A 17346-nucleotide genomic window follows, 5' to 3' on the forward strand; every position below is an offset into this window, starting at 1 on the left:
TACCAGGTGCTTGAGGGTTACCTTAATCTCATTTATTGCTTCACTTCACTCATTCAATTAGTTCTTACTTATTAAACCAGATGCAGACACTTCATCCCCATTGTTTCTTCTGTTCCACAAAAGGAGATGACAAAACCTACAAAGTCTAAATTTAAAAAGAGCTTCTGGGTGGGCCCAGAAGGGAGAATGCTGCCAAGAATCCCTGTGCCCAGCCTCGTGTCACTCTCACATTTTCTGGAAAAATCCCCTTGCCCAGGATTCTTCTCCTGGGAAGCTGAGAAACCTCAGAGAAAAAGGAGAACAATATTATCTCGTTTGCTTCTCCTGTGTTTTGCTGCTTTGGAATGTGGTTTGGACATTGTTTACCAACAGGTGGGTGTTTGATTGGTTTCATGTGAATTGTTTTAACTGAATGACCAAACACAGCCAGCTGTGTCCGGACTGGAGAGAGTCACAAGTTTTTCATTAGTATCTTGTTATGCCTTCTGTAAGTGTCCTTTCTGTGTTCTTTAGGTGGTATAGTATTATATACTATAATATAGTTTATATTATATACATATTATGTATAATATAAACTATATTATAGTATATAATACTATACCACCTAAAGAATAGTTTTAGTATAGTATAACATAGTATAATAATATAGTATAATGTAGTATAGTACAATATAGTATGATAGGATATGATGGATAGGATATGATATAACATAACATAATATAACATAACATAATATAATATATCATAACAAAATATATATTATAACATAATATATCATAACATATAACATATTGATATAAAAAATATTATATACTATAATAGTTTTAGTGTAGTTTTAGTAGAGTACAATATATTATAATAATGCAGTATAGTATAATATAGTATAATAAATATAGTATAATAATATAGTATGCTAAGGTAGTATAATGTAGTATAGTATGATATGCTATGATATAGTATGGTATGATATTATATGATAGGATATGATATATCCTTATATATCCTAATATATTTAATATAATAAAATATAATATAAATCATACTATAATATATCAAACAAAATATATAATGTAATACTATAATATATCATAACGTGTATCATAACATAATATTTTAATATAATATAATATCATATCATATCAAATAAATTAGCCTTCTAAGAACACGGAGTCAGATTCTTAATTTCCCCCTGCCGCAGGGGGCAGGAAAATCCCTGATGCCCGTGTGCCCGAGGGGGGCAGGACTCACCAGCAGGCCAGGATGCAGAGGGCAGTGAAGAGGATGATGGGGATGGGGTAGGAGGCACAGAGCAGCCCGTGGCTGTAGAACGCCCGCGAAATCCTCTCGCGCAGCCTCTCAGTCAGGGTCATCCTCACCTCCAGGCCATCCCGGGGCACAGCAGCGTGGGCAGCCCTGCAGGGAGGCACTGCCTCCACCTGGGAGGGCACGGGGACAGAAACAAGGGAAATAAATGTTAGCAGCTTGGTTTAGAAAGATTGCCAACGTTAGGGAAGGAATTCTTCCCTGGGAGGGTGGGGAGAGGCTGGGATGGAATTCCCAGAGCAGCTGGGGCTGCCCCTGGATCCCTGGGAGTGCCCAAGGCCAGGCTGGACATTGGGGCTTGGAGCAGCCTGGGATCATGGAAGGTGTCCCTGCCATGGCAGGGGTGGAACTGGATGGGCTCTGAGGTCCTTTGCAGCACAAACCACTCTGGGATTTATTTATTGACGCTGTGAAATGACTGAGCAGATCTCAACCTCGCTGTCAGGGCTGGACCATGCCTGTTCCAGGGGAAACTCAAGAACAACATGGATATGCTGCTCCTGTAGCACAAAATACATCACAAGTGGCTCTCTGACCAGCCTGGGCTGCCCAAGGCACTCTGGGGAGGAGCACAGCACTGGCAACAATTCCTGGTACCTTCAAGGAGGAAAACTTTCTATTTACTCTCTTCACCTGCTGTCCAACAGCAGCATTCTGTAAGAAAACACTGAGCATTCCAAAGCCAGTATTTCTTTATCACTTGGGGGGGTTGCATATTAAAATCTGCCATCTTTATTTGCTTTATGCTGTGACAGAGCTCCTAAGAGTGAACAGCAGGAATTGTTCCTGCTCCAAGTCATTTCTGCAAACAGAGATTGTCTAAGCCAAAATAAACCTGTGGATTGCAGGACAAATGTTAAAGGAGAATTTCCTGCCTCTTGCATGACTGCAAACCCAAGACAAAGTTTGCCTGGAAGCACGAGGGCAGCAGGATGTGCCCACCTTGCAGCCCCACAGGTGACATTTCTGGCTTGCTTCAGGTACAAGAGACAGACACAGCACAGAATCCCAGGATCAGTGAGCTTGGAAAAGCCCCCCAAGGTCCCTGAGTCCACCCTGTGCCCCATGGCCACCTTGTCCCCAGCCCAGAGCGCCGAGTGCCACCTCCAGGGACACCTCCAGGGATGGGGACTCAGCACTGCCCGGGCAGCCCCTACCAACCCTGAACCTCTCTTCAGTGAGGGAATCTCCCAATTTCCACCCTGAGCTGCCCTGGCCCAGCCTGAGGCCGTTCCCTCTGCTCCTGTCCCTGTTCCCTGGAGCAGAGCCCATCTCCCCCTGGCTCCTGTGTCCTGCACTCTCACAAAATCGAGGCTGACCAGCAGAAGGAAGAAATGTAGAACTTCCCTTTGCAGGAAAAATCAACTCAAACTTGCTACTTTTTCCCAGACAAAAGCTTTTATCTCACTCAACAATAGTTACATGTTCCAAATTCTTTGCGTTTCTGCCTGAAAGGCTTTACAGCCTTCCCAGGAGCCTCCCTGGACACTAAGGGCAGGGAAACACAGCAGAACCCACTGTGAGCTCAGAGGATAAGCTAACAAAGGTAGGAAACTTTCCTTTTTCTAACACACAGTCACCTGGGGTTTTAGGCAGAGTCAACTGCTCAGTTTCCCACAAAATGTTCTGGAAGCAGGCCTCAGCATTAGTGTAATAAAAACACACAGCTGAGCCAGTGAAGCCTGGAGGGGGGAAATAGAAGGAAAAATCCCAAATAAATCCCTGCTCCATAGTGCTTTTCTTGCACTTGAATACATTCAGTCATTTGCTCCATCATGTTGCCTAGACCTGAACCTCCAATGGGGATTTTAACCCAGCATTTTCCATTTACAGCCCCAAGCTTGGCAAAGCAGGAACAGACCCAACGTGGTCCTTCTGGCCCCTTTTCCAGCATCCCAGCAGGACCCACACATCCAGGGGCTGACCTGGCTGTCCACACCTGCTCTGCAGGGAGGGAGGAAGGGAGGGAGGAAGGGAGGAAGGAAGGAAGGAAGGAAGGAAGGAAGGAAGGAAGGAAGGAAGGAAGGAAGGAAGGAAGGAAGGAAGGAAGGAAGGAAGGAAGGAAGGAAGGAAGGAAGGAAGGAAGGAAGGAAGGAAGGAAGGAAGGAAGGAAGGAAGGAAGGAAGGAAGGAAGGAAGGAAGGAAGGAAGGAAGGAAGGAAGGAAGGAAGGAAGGACTACAAATGAGGATTTATAAAGGTGACTGGGTGGGTCTGTGCTGTTGGAACAGCTCAATGTGATGCTCACAGCCCTGGGGGCCAGGTGGGAGCAGCAGCAGTGAGGGAGGGGTCCCCAGCAGTAATTCCCCCTCCTGGTGCTGCAGGCACTGCCCTGTACCCATAAACCCATCAATCCCACACAGGCTCCTGGGGGATCAGAGCATCTCCTGCCTTCAGAGCTGCCCCAGAACACGTGGGAGCAGCAGGACTGACACCAGAGCTCCTCAGATTCCTGCTGGAAGTGACACATCTGCCCTGGGCTCCAGCTCAGATCATGACCTGTCACCATCATATTTTCTAGAAAAATCCCTTGCCCAGGATTCTTCTCCTGGGACTCTGAGAAGCCTCAGAGAAAAAGGAAAACAATATTATCTCATTTGCTTCTCCTGTGTTTTGCTGCTTTGGAATGTGGTTTGGGCATTGTTTACCAACAGGTGGTTCTTTGATTGGTTTCATGTGAATTCTTTTGACTCATTGGCCAATCATGGTCAGGCTGTGTCAGGACTCTGGAAGGAGTCAGAGTTGTCATTATCTTTTTAGCCTTCTGTCTGTATCCTTTCTGTATTCTTTAGTATAGTGTTTTTTAATATAATATAAATCATCAAACAATAAATTAGCCTTCTGAGAACATGGAGCCAGATTCACCATTCCTCCCTTTGACAGGGTCTCAGAAAATACCCCAGTGAGGCAGGAAGGAGGCTGCAGGCAGGACAGTGTGACACAGGGAGGGGTTACAGGTGTCTCCCTCACCTCTGGGCTCCTCCCAGCTCACACAGAGCAAAGGAGCTGTAGGAGAATGGGGGGGTAGGATGGTCAGGATGGACAGAGATGAGAGATCTCTGAAGCCAGGTCATGGAACTTGGGGTTTATTGCAAAGGGCCTGGGTGCAGGGGCCTTTTGGGATTTGGGGTTTATTGCAAAGGGCCGGGGTGCAGGGGCCTTTTGGGATTTGGGGTTTATTGCAAAGGGCCGGGGTGCAGGGGCCTTTTGGAATTTGGGGTTTATTGCAAAGGGCCGGGGTGCAGGGGCCTTTTGGAATTTGGGGTTTATTACAAAGGGCCGGGGTGCAGGGGCCTTTTGGGATTTGGGGTTTATTGCAAAGGGCCTGGGTGCAGGGCCCTGCTGGGAGCTGCCAGGCACAGCTCAGAGCAGGCACAAGAGAAGAGAGGGAGAGAGGATGAGAGGGTGAGAGAGGATGAGATGATAAGAGCATAAGAGAGTAAGAGAGCAAAGTTCCCGTTACAATACCATAAATCTTCTGTGTTGAATATTCTAATTCTCACTAACCAATCTAGTCCAAGATACAAATCCTACAGCATTTACATACAGCCTATAAGAATCATTACATTACCATCCTGTGTTACATTTTAAACCCTAAAATCTCCTCTTTGGGTCCCTTCTGCCAAGCTGTAGGGTCTGCTCTGACCCTTGGAGCTGTCTGCAGGCAGAGGGTGTTGTTTGATTGCCTTCAGTCCAACCACACCATTGTTTTCCAGTTGTTCAGTAACTGAGGTGTCTCAAAGCTTGCTTTCATTTCAATCTCACTTATAGTTTCCATAGTCTCAAAATCTTTTGCCAGGCAATCATATTGATAAGGCTTTCCTGCTCCATCTTCCCCAACAAGGAGCCATCACAAACCCACAGGCTGATCCACAGGCTGCAAACAGCTCCCAGCCCTCCCCAGCAGTGCCCAAAGCCAGCAGCACAGACAGCCCAGCACAAGGGAAATCTCGGCTCCCTGCAGATGCACAAAATGGATGATGGATTGCTCAAACCCCAGAAAAGCAGCTGGATTTCCTTGCCCTCTGTTTGGCCCCAGAGGTGGCTCAGGGCTCTGATGCTGTGAGTGATCACCCACTGCTCTCACTGCCATGGGAGCTCCCAAACCCCACTGTCCACAGAGGGAGGAGGGCAGGGAGAGAGGCACAGAGCTCAGAACGCAGCTCTCCTCTCCTCAGCAGGGGCCAGGGAACATTCCTCGGGACTTCAGAGGTGGGAAAACAAGAGCCTGGCTCCAGACAAGCTCCTTCAGAGAAAAGCTGCACAATGGGCTCTAACACCAAGGTCCTGCTCTCCCCTGGCATTCCCATGGGAAGAATGAGGGGCTTTGTGCTGCCAGAGGACACGGAGGTCACGAGGAACAGAGCACTTCCTATGGGAAAATCCCAGCCATGCACCACCCTGGGCAGGCTGCAGGCTGTAAGGGGTTAATCCGTGCCCTGCCTCAGGAACAAGGCCTGGCTGTAAGGGGTTAATCCCAGCACTGCTGTCAGGAACAAGGCTGCAGGCTGTAAGGGGTTAACCCCAGCTCTGTGTATGAACAAGGCCTGGCTGTAAGGGGTTAACCCCAGCCCTGTGTAGGAACAAGGCCTGGCTGTAAGGGGTTAACCCCAGCACTGCTGTCAGGAACAAGGCCTGGCTGTAAGGGGTTAACCCCAGCACTGCTGTCAGGAACAAGGCTGCAGGCTGTAAGGGGTTAACCCCAGCACTGCTGTCAGGAACAAGGCCTGGCTGTAAGGGGTTAACCCCAGCCCTGAATAGGAACAAGGCCTGGCTGTAAGGGGTTAACCCCAGCCCTGTGGAGGAACAAGGCCTGGCTGTAAGGGGTTAACCCCAGCTCTGAGTAGGAACAAGGCCTGGCTGTAAGGGGTTAACCCCAGCCCTGTGTATGAACAAGGCCTGGCTGTAAGGGGTTAACCCCAGCCCTGTGTAGGAACAAGGCCTGGCTGTAAGGGGTTAACCCAGCCCTGTGTAGGAACAAGGCCTGGCTGTAAGGGGTTAACCCCAGCTCTGAGTATGAACAAGGCCTGGCTGTAAGGGGTTAACCCCAGCCCTGTGTAGGAACAAGGCCTGGCTGTAAGGGGTTAACCCCAGCCCTGTGTAGGAACAAGGCCTGGCTGTAAGGGGTTAACCCCAGCCCTGTGTAGGAACAAGGCCTGGCTGTAAGGGGTTAACCCCAGATCTGAGTATGAACAAGGCCTGGCTGTAAGGGGTTAACCCCAGCCCTGTGTAGGAACAAGGACTGGCTGTAAGGGGTTAACCCCAGCCCTGTGTAGGAACAAGGCTCCGGAACAGCTCTGAGTCCTCAATGGATTCCCGTTCACACAAGGGCACTTTCCATATTCAGAAGGTAGAAAATGACATTGCACCGCAGCTCTGGGGCTGAAAGGCTGACACAAGTTTTTGAGCCAAATTTCAATCCCCAAAATGTGCAAACTTTCTTCATTTTACCTGTCCTGCCTGACTTTGCCAGCTTTACCCCACTTGTTCTTGCCTCTTTTCCTCCCTCTACAACATTCATTCATGGTTTGAGTTTAAAATTTCAGAGGTTGTCTGGAACAGACCCCATTTTATAAGTGGCATTTCACTCATTATTAACATCTCTTGAAAAGCTGGAGTAGCAACAACAACGAAGATTTAAAGAGAACACTTCAGTAATCTCTACATGTCAGATAAAGTTATCTGCTCCCCAAACAGGGGCTGACATTCAAAAATCACTTTCCAAAAGGGTTTTCAGGACATTTTTAAACTTTTCTGCCACAAGAGAAGAACCTCAGTTCGCTCCTGCTTTGGAAGTCATTCACTGAATGTGGTTTCTATCCTTTCTTCCTTCCCAAAATACTCCCAGCAGCACCAGACAACAACTTGCTGTGGATGATGAGACAGGACAGGACATCCCACATCAGAAGCACAGAAGTTTGGGATAGGTGACAAAAAGAGAAAATGCCCAAATTTAGAAAAAACACAATTTCAAAGTTCACTCCTCTTGTTGCATCCAGCCAAGGGAAGCTCCCTTGCACAGATCATCCAAACACAAGGAAACAGAGAAGAACAGAGATTCCAAATACAAGGAAACATTTCCCAAGCCCTTCTTCTCCATTACAGTTCTTGCCCCACCTGCACAGCTGGGAATGATCCCCTCCACAGGCACAGAATGCCAGAATGGTCTGGGCAGGAAGGAACCTAAGGATCACCCAGTCCCAGCAAACGGGATGTGATGCACAGAGGGAAACACCATCCTGGGATCCCCATCCTCAGTGCCCTGAAGGTGTGACAGGATGCAGTGTGAAACAGGAAACCGTGTGTTGGAATGGGGAATGGAATGGAATCAGGGTGTAAATCCATCCTCACGCTGCACTGAGCACTCCTGCTCCTCCTCCTCACCCCACAAGGGACACAGGGGTGCCCACAGACAGAGAGCAGCCCCAGAAGGGTGCCCACAGACAGAGAGCAGCCCCAGGAGGCTTTTCCAGCTGCAGCAATTTGCTCAGGAAGGGGACCCCAGGGATAACCCTGTGTGCACCAAACCAACCCCAGAGCTGCAGCTCAAAATAAACCCCAGCTAAGCCGGGGAAATCCTGTGCCCAGGACACTGTCCCTGTCTCAGGGGTTACAGCCAGCAGAGAGCCACCAGGGCCTGCTGAGCAAAGCCAGGGTCCCTTGGCTCTGGGAGCCCCTGGCACACGAGCCCCAGGCTGGCTGCAGGGTCCCCAGGGTGGCTGCAGTGTCCCCTGGCTGGCTGCAGTGTCCCCAAGCTGGCTGCAGTGTCCCCAGGGTGGCTGCAGTGTCCCCAGGGTGGCTGCAGTGTCCCCAAGCTGGCTGCAGTGTCCCCAGGCTGCTCTTGGGGCACCCCAGGCTGGCTGCAGTGTCCCCAGGCTGCTCTTGGGGCACCCCAGGCTGGCTGCAGTGTCCCCAGGCTGCTCTTGGGGCACTCCTGGCTGGCTGCAGTGTCCCCAGTGTGGCTGCAGTGTCCCCAGGCTGCTCTTGGGGCACTCCTGGCTGGCTGCAGTGTCCCCAGGCTGCTCTTGGTGCACCCCAGGCTGGCTGCAGGGTCCCCAGGCTGCTCTTGGGGCACTCCTGGCTGGCTGCAGTGTCCCCAGGCTGGCTGCAGTGTCCCCAGTGTGGCTGCAGTGTCCCCAGGCTGCTCTTGGGGCACTCCTGGCCACGCTCAGGAGGCACAGGGAGCCTGCCCTGGCAAACCCTGACACAAAGCATCCACGTGATCCCTTTGGAACAATCTCCTCCTCTTTGTTTATCCATGCAGCCGCTCCACAAGTGCCTGGGGAATGGCTTTCTCCTGAAAACAGCAGAGCCTGATGCAACAGCCCCGAGCAGTTACAGCTGAGGGCACCCCAGGAACCCCAGCTGGGCAGTGCCACCTTCCCCTCTCCTGGCCCTGCAGCCAGCCCAGGGCCAGGCACACACACCAGAGACTCCATCCATCCTCCACTCCTTGTGTACACAGCCCATCCAGCACAGACCTGCAATGCTCTTCCCTTTCTACTACAGGTAGTAATTCTACTCATGCTCTTTCCTAATCCTCTCCACCAGAGCAGGGTCAACATCTCAGCCCAAGCCTCTTGTCTGAAGTACAAAAGTTGGCAAAATGCTCTTGGATCATCTCCCTGGACTTGTGCAAAGTCTTGGGGTCCAACAGCACAAGGACCTGGAGCTGCTGCAGGGCTGGAGCCGGGTTGGGAGAGCTGGGAATGTTCCCCTGGAGAGGAGAAGGCTCCTGGGAGAGCTCAGAGCCCCTGGCAGGGCCTGGAGGGGCTCCAGGAGAGCTGCAGAGGGACTGGGGACAAGGCATGGAGGGACAGGACACAGGGAATGGCTCCCAGTGCCAGAGGGCAGGGATGGATGGGAGATTGGGAATTAGGAATTGTTCCTGTGAGGGTGGAGAGGCCCTGGAAGAGAAGAAGCTGTGGCTGCTCAATCCCTGGATTATCCAAGGCCAGGCTGGACAGGGTTTGGAGCTGGGATAGTGGAAGCTGTCCCTGCTATGGCAGGGAATGGAACAAGATGGGCTTTAAGGCCCTGTCCAACCCAACCCAGGATCCTCTGGCTCTGTGTCATTCATGGAATGGTCACTTGGTCTGTCTGTGCCATCCTGAGGCTCCCAGCACTGCTCATATCATGGACAAGCACCAAAGAGCCCAGGCCACCCCCAGTCCCCAGCAAAGCCTGTGAAGGACACAAACTGCAGCTGAGCCCTTGGGCACAGCCCTGAGAGCTCCCTGGGCAGCCCTGAAGGACACAGCACTGCTCATCCTGCCAGCAGGGACAGCCCTGTCCCACTGCCCCAGCACGGGCAGGGACACAGCCCAGAGCAGTGACAGTCACAGGGACACAGGGACAGCCCTGTCCCACTGCCCCAGCACGGGCAGGGACACAGCCCAGAGCAGGGACAGTCACAGGGACACAGGGACAGCCCTGTCCCACTGCCCCAGCACGGGCAGGGACACAGCCCAGAGCAGGGACAGCCACTGGGACACAGGGACAGCCCTGTCCCACTGCCCCAGCACAGGCAGGGACACAGCCCAGAGCAGGGACAGTCACAGGGACACAGGGACAGCCCTGTCCCACTGCCCCAGCACGGGCAGGGACACAGCCCAGAGCAGTGACAGTCACAGGGACACAGGGACAGCCCTGTCCCACTGCCCCAGCACGGGCAGGGACACAGCCCAGAGCAGGGACAGTCACAGGGACACAGGGACAGCCCTGTCCCACTGCCCCAGCCCAGCCATGGGACCCACAGCCCAGAGCAGGGACAGCCACAGGGACACAGGGACAGCAGGGACAGCCACAGGGACACAGGGCTGCAGTGACTCTGGGGGCTCTGTAGACAGCTCTCACTCAGAGCAGTGACAGTCACAGGGACACAGGGACAGCAGGAACAGCAGGAACACAGGGCTGCAGTGGCTCTGGGGGCTCTGTACATGGCCCTCAGAGCAGGGACAGTCACAGGGACAGCAGGGACACAGGGGGCTCTGCACACAGCCCTCACTCAGAGCACAGCGAGCTTTGCTCAAGTTATTCCCAACACATTTTATCCAGTTTGCTCTTCAGCAGTGCCAGAAATGTCCACAGGTGTCACACAGGGTTTGGTTTGGTTTTCCCTGGGCCCCTCCCTGCTATTTAACCCCTTCTGCTCCCAGGGGGCACAGCCAGCCCCAGAGGGGGATGTGGAGCCATGGGATTGCTGAGGCTGGAGGAGCCCTTGGAGTCCCACTGCTCCCACAGTGCTGCCAAGGCCACCACCAGCAATGTCCACACTCAGACTTTCACCTGCCCCTTCCCACACACACAGGAGGTCACCAGGTTCCTTTAGTTAGGGATTACATCTCATCAATTATCCTCATGCCTGCAGCTGGCTATTTTTGCTTGAACCCCAACCTCACCACTGTCCTTCCTCACCACCAGCCCCATTTCAGGCCATGTTTAATTGCTCAAACCCATTTCTCACTCCTGAGTCACACGTGCAGCCCTTGCCTGCTTTATGTCATTTACAACTTGAATGTGCACAGTCTGTTCTGGCACTTCAGTGGTGAGGGAGCCCCCAGAGCCCCCTCAGAACACCCAGGCCCATTAACAAGGCTGTTACTGCTGCTCTGAATACATTCATTTATCCGTCACAGACTGGCACCTTCTTAGGCTCAGAGTTTATTTCAATTGCACCTACTCAAGACTGTTCTTTGGATAAAACTCAAATCTTAGAGGATTCATGGCCACAGCTGCTTTTCTGCAGCCAGAAACAGCCCTGGTATCTTACCCTGGAAAGAGCAAGCTCACCTTGGCAAGGAGTACCTGTGGCAAAGCAGCACCAGCCATTCTGCACTCCTGCTCCCTGCCAGGTTCTTTTCAGCCATGTCCCACCTGCTGCAGGATTTTGGGATGAGCGCTCCTGCCCATTCCCCTTGTCCCACTCCCACCCACACCAACGGCTCGCTCTCCTCCAGCCTTCAGAAACATCACTGACTTTCCATGCCTCAAAGACGCCTCCTGAAGCTTTCAGGTCTTTTTTAGTCCGTGCTTTGAGCACACAGAAATCCCTCCCTGAAACGACAGCTTGCAAAGCTGCTCTTTGTTTTTGTAGCCTGCCACCAGCACCAGTTGCTCACCAAGAGTCAAAAGGTGCTGAACACTCCAGTTTTGGGGGTGCCACACATCAGGTTTTCCTCTTTGTTCTTTCCTTTACCACATTCTGCCATGAGGACATTCCCAGAATAATGTGTGCCCTGATGCCCTCTGACAGTCAGGTTTGATTTCTATCTTAATCCTCCCTTTGTGGCCGTGCTGCTGTTCAAAAGAGGAATGGAAACACCTCAGGGTTCGAATCACCCTGACTGCAGGAGTGCTGGAGATAAATCAGCACTTCAAGGATTCCTGCCCAGCTCCAGCCCTGCTTTTGTGAGGTAAAGTTTGCCTGGGAAGCACCTGGGGCCATTCACCATCCCAAGGAGGCCAGTGGAGATTCACTCTCTTCCTCAGTTATCTTCCACCTCAGAAAACCAGGATCTGAGCTGAGCACAGCTCCTTCCCTGCTCCTTTCTCCAGGGCTGGGGCTCCTCTCCCTGCACAGGACACATTTCCTGCCTCAAAACTCTCCTTCAGAACAGAAATCAGCATCGGTGGTCAATGATCAGCATTAGGAAATAAAACCCACACCAGCCTGTTTAATGCAGGCAAACACCTTCTGTCTGCATGCTTTGGTGTTTAGTTCTGAAACAGACAAACTCAAAACTCAAATCCATGCCCGAATACCTGAATTGCACCTTCTCTGCACCTCTTTTTAAGGGATGTGCCACCACAGATGCTTCACCCTGCAGCTTGGCAGGGCAGGGACAGTTAAAGAGGACAGTAACACCTGCAGGGGTGCCCAGATGGGCAAACATTGCCTGTGGAAGGACCTGGAGCTCCTTCCCCAGCCCTGCTCCAGCCCCAGGAGCAGACAGCAGCTTCCCAAAACCCTTCCCAGGTAAAACCACATCCACGTAAACCCTCTAAACAGAACCCTGCATTTTCCAAACCCACACTCCATACGGGGTCTGTTTGCCTTGTCCTAGAAGAAAACCCCTCCAAAACCCCTCAGAAATACCTGCTGAGCACCTTCACCCACCCTGCAGCAGAGCCCAGCCAGCACTGCCAGGGGTTTCCTGACTGACTGGAATTAGAGCTGGGTCAAACACAGTTTATCCCTTCAGCACCATCATTTCCCAAAAACACCTTGTGGAAACATAAACCAGGAGTGTTCCCGTTCCAGAGGGAGGGCTGGGGTGCAGCACCAGTTGGGTTCCTGTTCAGTGAAGGGTTTCCACAACTTGAGGATTTGGCAGGGAACCAGAAGTGTGCCCTTGGCTCTCTGGGGAACACATTTCCACACAGACCCAGCCAGAGCTCCAGCCCTGTTTCCAGCCTGACTCTGGAATTCTGGAAGCTCTGGTGTCAGGCATGGCATTGCCAGGGATCCCCTCACAGGCAGGATGACAAAAGGGAGAGAAACCCCACAGTTCTGATCATTAATCCATGCGATAAAAAGCAAAAAAGGAGACATAACCCTGAGCTTGCATTGCCCTGCATGGTTCCCTCAGAAATAACCCCCAAAGCTCTGCTCACGACAGCTCCCATGGCTCAGGAGTCTGCACTCCCAGATCTTGAGGGTTGCAAAGAGGGACACAGCAGCTGTAAGGTGATGCACCTGCCTGGGATTGGCTTTCCACAGGTTCTGGGTCACAGCAGGGCAGGGCTGAGCACACCAAGTGCCAGGGCTGCCAGCCCCGAGCAGGGACACTGGGCACCCCCAGCAGCACACACAACCAAACATTTTCCTTTCTAATCACCAGCAGCTAGGAAGCCAGGCCCAGGAAATCACTGCACTCTTTCTTCCAGAGGGAGAAACTATCCCAAAACTCCTCTGTGAGGCAGCAAGCCCCGAAGTCTGACTCAAACATTGTCCTTTGTAAACAAACCAACTATTATTCCTTCACCACAATGCTCCATACAAGATTAATTCAGATTTAAGAACTGCAATCCTGCTCCCCTCTCCACTGCCCACTATGCTCTCACTCTAGCTGAATTCACTCTTTTCCTGAAAGGAGAACTTTACTTTTTCCCAGTTACGCCAAAAGGCCAAGGCTGTTCTGAGCCTTTGGAGCTGGGTCTTCACCTGAGGACATGAATTAAGATTCCCTCCGAGACAGGCACCCTCAGTTCCCTGTTGCTCCCTGCCCTGGTATCTCGGATGTGAGCAGTAACACTCCCAGACCTGGCAATAGCAGCTGCACCACCACAGAACTGCTCAGTTCCTTCAGCCTTTCTTCCTCACCCTTTAATGCTCTGCACCAGGGGGAGAAGGGGATTCAGAGGAATTATAATCACAGATATCAGAGCCAAGGAAAGCTGCTTCCACCTCTCCCTCCAGTCCCAGGAGCCCCGTGTGCCAGCAATCCCTCCGTGCTGCCCGGCACAGGGACTGTGCCCCCTGTCCCCCAGAGCCCCTGGAGTCTCCTGGGGAAGGGGAGGAAGAGGAAGGTGCCTGCAGCTGCCTGGCCTGGAAAGGATTCCCAGGAGCTGCTGCTCCTCACCGACTACATTCCACTGCAGGCAGGTAATGCTATTTTTGCTCCTGGAGCTGTACCTGTTCTACTTTTTAAATTCTCATCAGAGAGGGAAAAAAAAAGGAGTTTTTGGTGCATAATGATCCAAGCTCTGACGCCAGACAGGCCCAGCAACCCCCTGACTGAAAACAGTGTTGAGTAACTCAGGGAGAGCCTGACTAATTCATTCATCATAGGATTCTGACACTTAAAATACTATTTTAATGCACCTGAGACAAACCCTGATTGTTCAGGGCTCTTTTGGGATGTTATATTTAAATCCTGATTGGAAAAATAAGCCATGCCAAGTTGCACCTGGAAACACAGAGCTGTGCCACAGGCTCAGGGAACATCCCAGGGTGTTTTCCTCTCTTCCCAATCCCAGCTAATCTCCTTTCTGCATTACACAACAGCTCATGTAATCCCAAATTTACCACCCTAGTCCTCCCCTCACAGCTCTGCTTTCACAGAGAGGGAACTCACGCCTCATCTCTGCCCCTTGAATGAAAAGAAACTTGGTTTGCCTTTCAACAACCCGGAAAAACACGTGGATGCTGCATTCAGGAAATTCTGGCACTGAGGCCAAAATCGTTCTGGAGTCCTTTCCTCGGGATTCTCCCCAGCACAGCCCCACAACTGCCTCAGCATTCCAAAAGCCCCTCAGTAGTTAGATCACACATAATGTAAAGATGTTCATTCTGACTCACACGAGGAAGTCGACTCCTAAATTTTGAGCAAACCCCAAAGTTCAGAGATTTGTGGTTCAGTTCAGTTCATGATTCAGGGGGCGAGATAACTGAGTGAGCACAGAGCCAGGTCCCCAGAGAGCCAGGGCAGCAAAGCCCTCTGGTTCCAGAGGGCTCAGTCACCTGTACAAACCTATAGAGTATTTAATTCCCAGTCCCACCATTCCCTTTACATGTTCCATCACTGCAATCCTTTCCCTCAAGCCCAGAGCAGCAAACCCAAACCCGCGTGGTTCCGGAGGGCTCAGTGACCTGTACAAACCCACGGAGTGTTTCACTCCAGTCCCACTGCTCCCTTTACACGTTCCATCCCTGTAATCCTTCCCCTAAAACCCTCTCCTGGTCCTGCAGCAGAGGCGATCAAGCTCTTCTCTCCTCTCTCCCTGTTCGCTCGGCACCTTGGATGCCCCAACCCTTCCTCCATCTCTGCCCATTCGCGAATATTGTCCAGATTCCCGGGCAGGTGACGGTGATCACCCCGCGGGATGGGCAGGGCAGGGTCGGGCAGCACCGAGCGCAGTCCCCGAGAGCCCCGGCACAGAATCCTCATGGCACCGACAAGCCCCGGAATAAAACACTCCGCGGTCCCCCCGTTCCCTTCCCGAATATCCCACTCCGCCTTCCCATCCCGCGCTCCTCAGGGATCCTGCCCCGGTAAAAGCGGGGATGCGGGCCGGAGGGGAGGCCGGGGGTGCGGGGGAAGGAGCGCGGCCCCGGGCCCCCGCCAGGGGAGCCCGAGGCAGGGCACGGGTGGTGAGGGGGTATCCCCACGGCCGATCGCGCAGCCCCCGCCCGCACCGGGCCCTTCTCACCTCACCGGGAAGCGGCTCCTTCCTCACCTCCGCCCTTTGACCTCCCAGCAGCCGCGGCTCTCGTGCTTCGTGGGTGGGGGGTTTTCCGGATTTTTTTTTTTTTTTAGCGCAGGATGTTGTGGGCTCTATTAGCTGCAAACCCGCGTTAATCCCGAGCCTTTCCGCCCGTTCCCGGCCCGGCTTCTCCCACCCCCTCCCGCCCTCCCCCCGCTGCCGCCGCCGGGCCCCGACCGCGCGCGCGCAGCGCCGCACGCCGGCCACACCCCCCGCCGTCGGCGTGGCCACGCCCACGTTCACCCGACCACGCCCTCAAGGGAGCCGTGAGCCCCCAATATGGGCTTTATTTGCATGGCCACGCCCACACTGCGCGAGACGCGTCTTTATTTACATGGCCACGCCCCTGGCCCCATCCCCGCTTTTCACTGGCCACGCCCCCTGTCCCTCCGGCCGCGCCCCCGGAAGCGGCGCGAGCACGTGGAGCGGGCGGCTGCGGCAGCAACGGGACCGAGACCGGGCCCGGGCCCTGCAGCGGCCAGCGCCGTGCGAGCACATCCGGGCACCGGCCGCGCTGGGCTTCGGGGCAGAGCGGAGCCGGCCTGTGCAGCCGGGCGTGGCGGGAATGTGCGGGTCAGGCGCTGCGGGTCCCGAGTATCCCCAGAGGAACAGGAGGAGCTCATGGCGGGGATTGGGCACGAGGAGCCCCGGAGCATCCCGGGACAGAGCACCTCGGGAGGGAGCGCCTTGCAGCGGGAGCCCTGGCTCGGTGCAGGGGACAGAGGGGACTCTGGTTCCCGGGAACAGAAGCGGGCCAGGCACTGGGCACACGCTACGGGAAGGGGCAAGCGGTGCCCAAAGGCCAAGGGATCTTTCCTTCGCCCCCAGCAGTGCCCCTGCTCTCCTGCCAGCACCGTGCTGGCATGCTGCAAAACACATGCCCTGCTCCTTCATCTCCAGGAGCTGAGCACCCCCGGAACAGCCCTTCCAGGGCCCTTCTTGCTGCTGCAGACTCTGACACTTACCAGTCCCTGCTGCCTGCAGATTTCCCAATATAACACATCCCCTATATAACACATCCCCTTCTCCCAGGGACCTGCAGCCCTGACCACCAGCCTCAGCCTTGGTGGGACCTCCCCTGCTCGCAGCTCCCTCCGAGGCCAAGGGAACAGGAGAGCTGAGCCCTCAGGCCAAGTCCCAGAGCAAGTTCTGAGCCCAAGGGAAGGGAGAGCTGAGCCCTCAGGCCAAGTCCCACCCAAGTTCCAGCGCTGCCCAAGCTCTGGCTGGCACACACACAGCCCTGAGTGCATGGCAGGGCCCTGAGCACGCAGCTGGTGGCTGACCCCAGGCAAGGCCAGCCTGTCCTGCCACCGATGGCACCATTCCTGCCATCCACTCTCGGGCTGCCCTCCTGCAGCGTCAGCTCCAGAGCGAGGCCTTGGTTGGAGCACGGCCATGCCGGTGGCCTTGGGCAGCACAGCTGTCCCCTCGTGTCCTGGTGGCCAAGGCCACTGCTGGACACTGGGCAGGGCTGTGACTCAGTAACCCCCACAGGCCTCATGGCCCCGTCCAAGCTCACACCACTGCACTGTGCAGGCAGAGAGGCTCTTTCCAAAGGGCTTGGATCCGAGGGAACGTGCCCTGCATGGGGTCATGGCGGGTCAGGCCCAGGCTCCTCAGCACATTTCTGGGATACAGGCACTGGTTATGGCAGAAAGAACCAGGCAGAAGGCAGCAGTGATGTCACACAGTGACAATGTCACACAGTGACAATGTCACACAGCAGTGATGTCACACAGTGACCCAGCCAGTTACAAGAGAGAGGCAGAGCCTGGGAGCCAGAATTTGGGATCTCTCTAAGGATAATCCCACAGACA

At 53.6% G+C, this 17346-nt stretch overlaps 1 protein-coding gene across 2 annotated transcripts in view; it reads right to left on the bottom strand.

Annotated features, from left to right (window-relative positions):
• SCAP (SREBF chaperone) overlaps positions 1-15640 on the bottom strand; it is a 63342-nt gene extending 47702 nt beyond the window's left edge. The window contains exons 1-2 of one of the 2 annotated variants that reach the window (XM_036379211.1): positions 15503-15640; positions 1249-1436 (exon numbers count right to left, since the gene is read on the bottom strand). In XM_036379211.1, coding sequence (XP_036235104.1) covers positions 1249-1370 — 122 coding nt within the window. In that variant the 5' untranslated portion in view covers positions 1371-1436; positions 15503-15640. Of the gene's footprint in view, positions 1-1248; positions 1437-15475 lie in introns of both variants that reach the window. The other variant, XM_036379210.1, reaches the window with a different exon arrangement.
• Positions 15641-17346: the final 1706 nt, after the last annotated feature.

This window comes from Molothrus ater, chromosome 1 (genome assembly GCF_012460135.2).
Source record: "Molothrus ater isolate BHLD 08-10-18 breed brown headed cowbird chromosome 1, BPBGC_Mater_1.1, whole genome shotgun sequence".
Taxonomy (NCBI): domain Eukaryota; kingdom Metazoa; phylum Chordata; class Aves; order Passeriformes; family Icteridae; genus Molothrus; species Molothrus ater.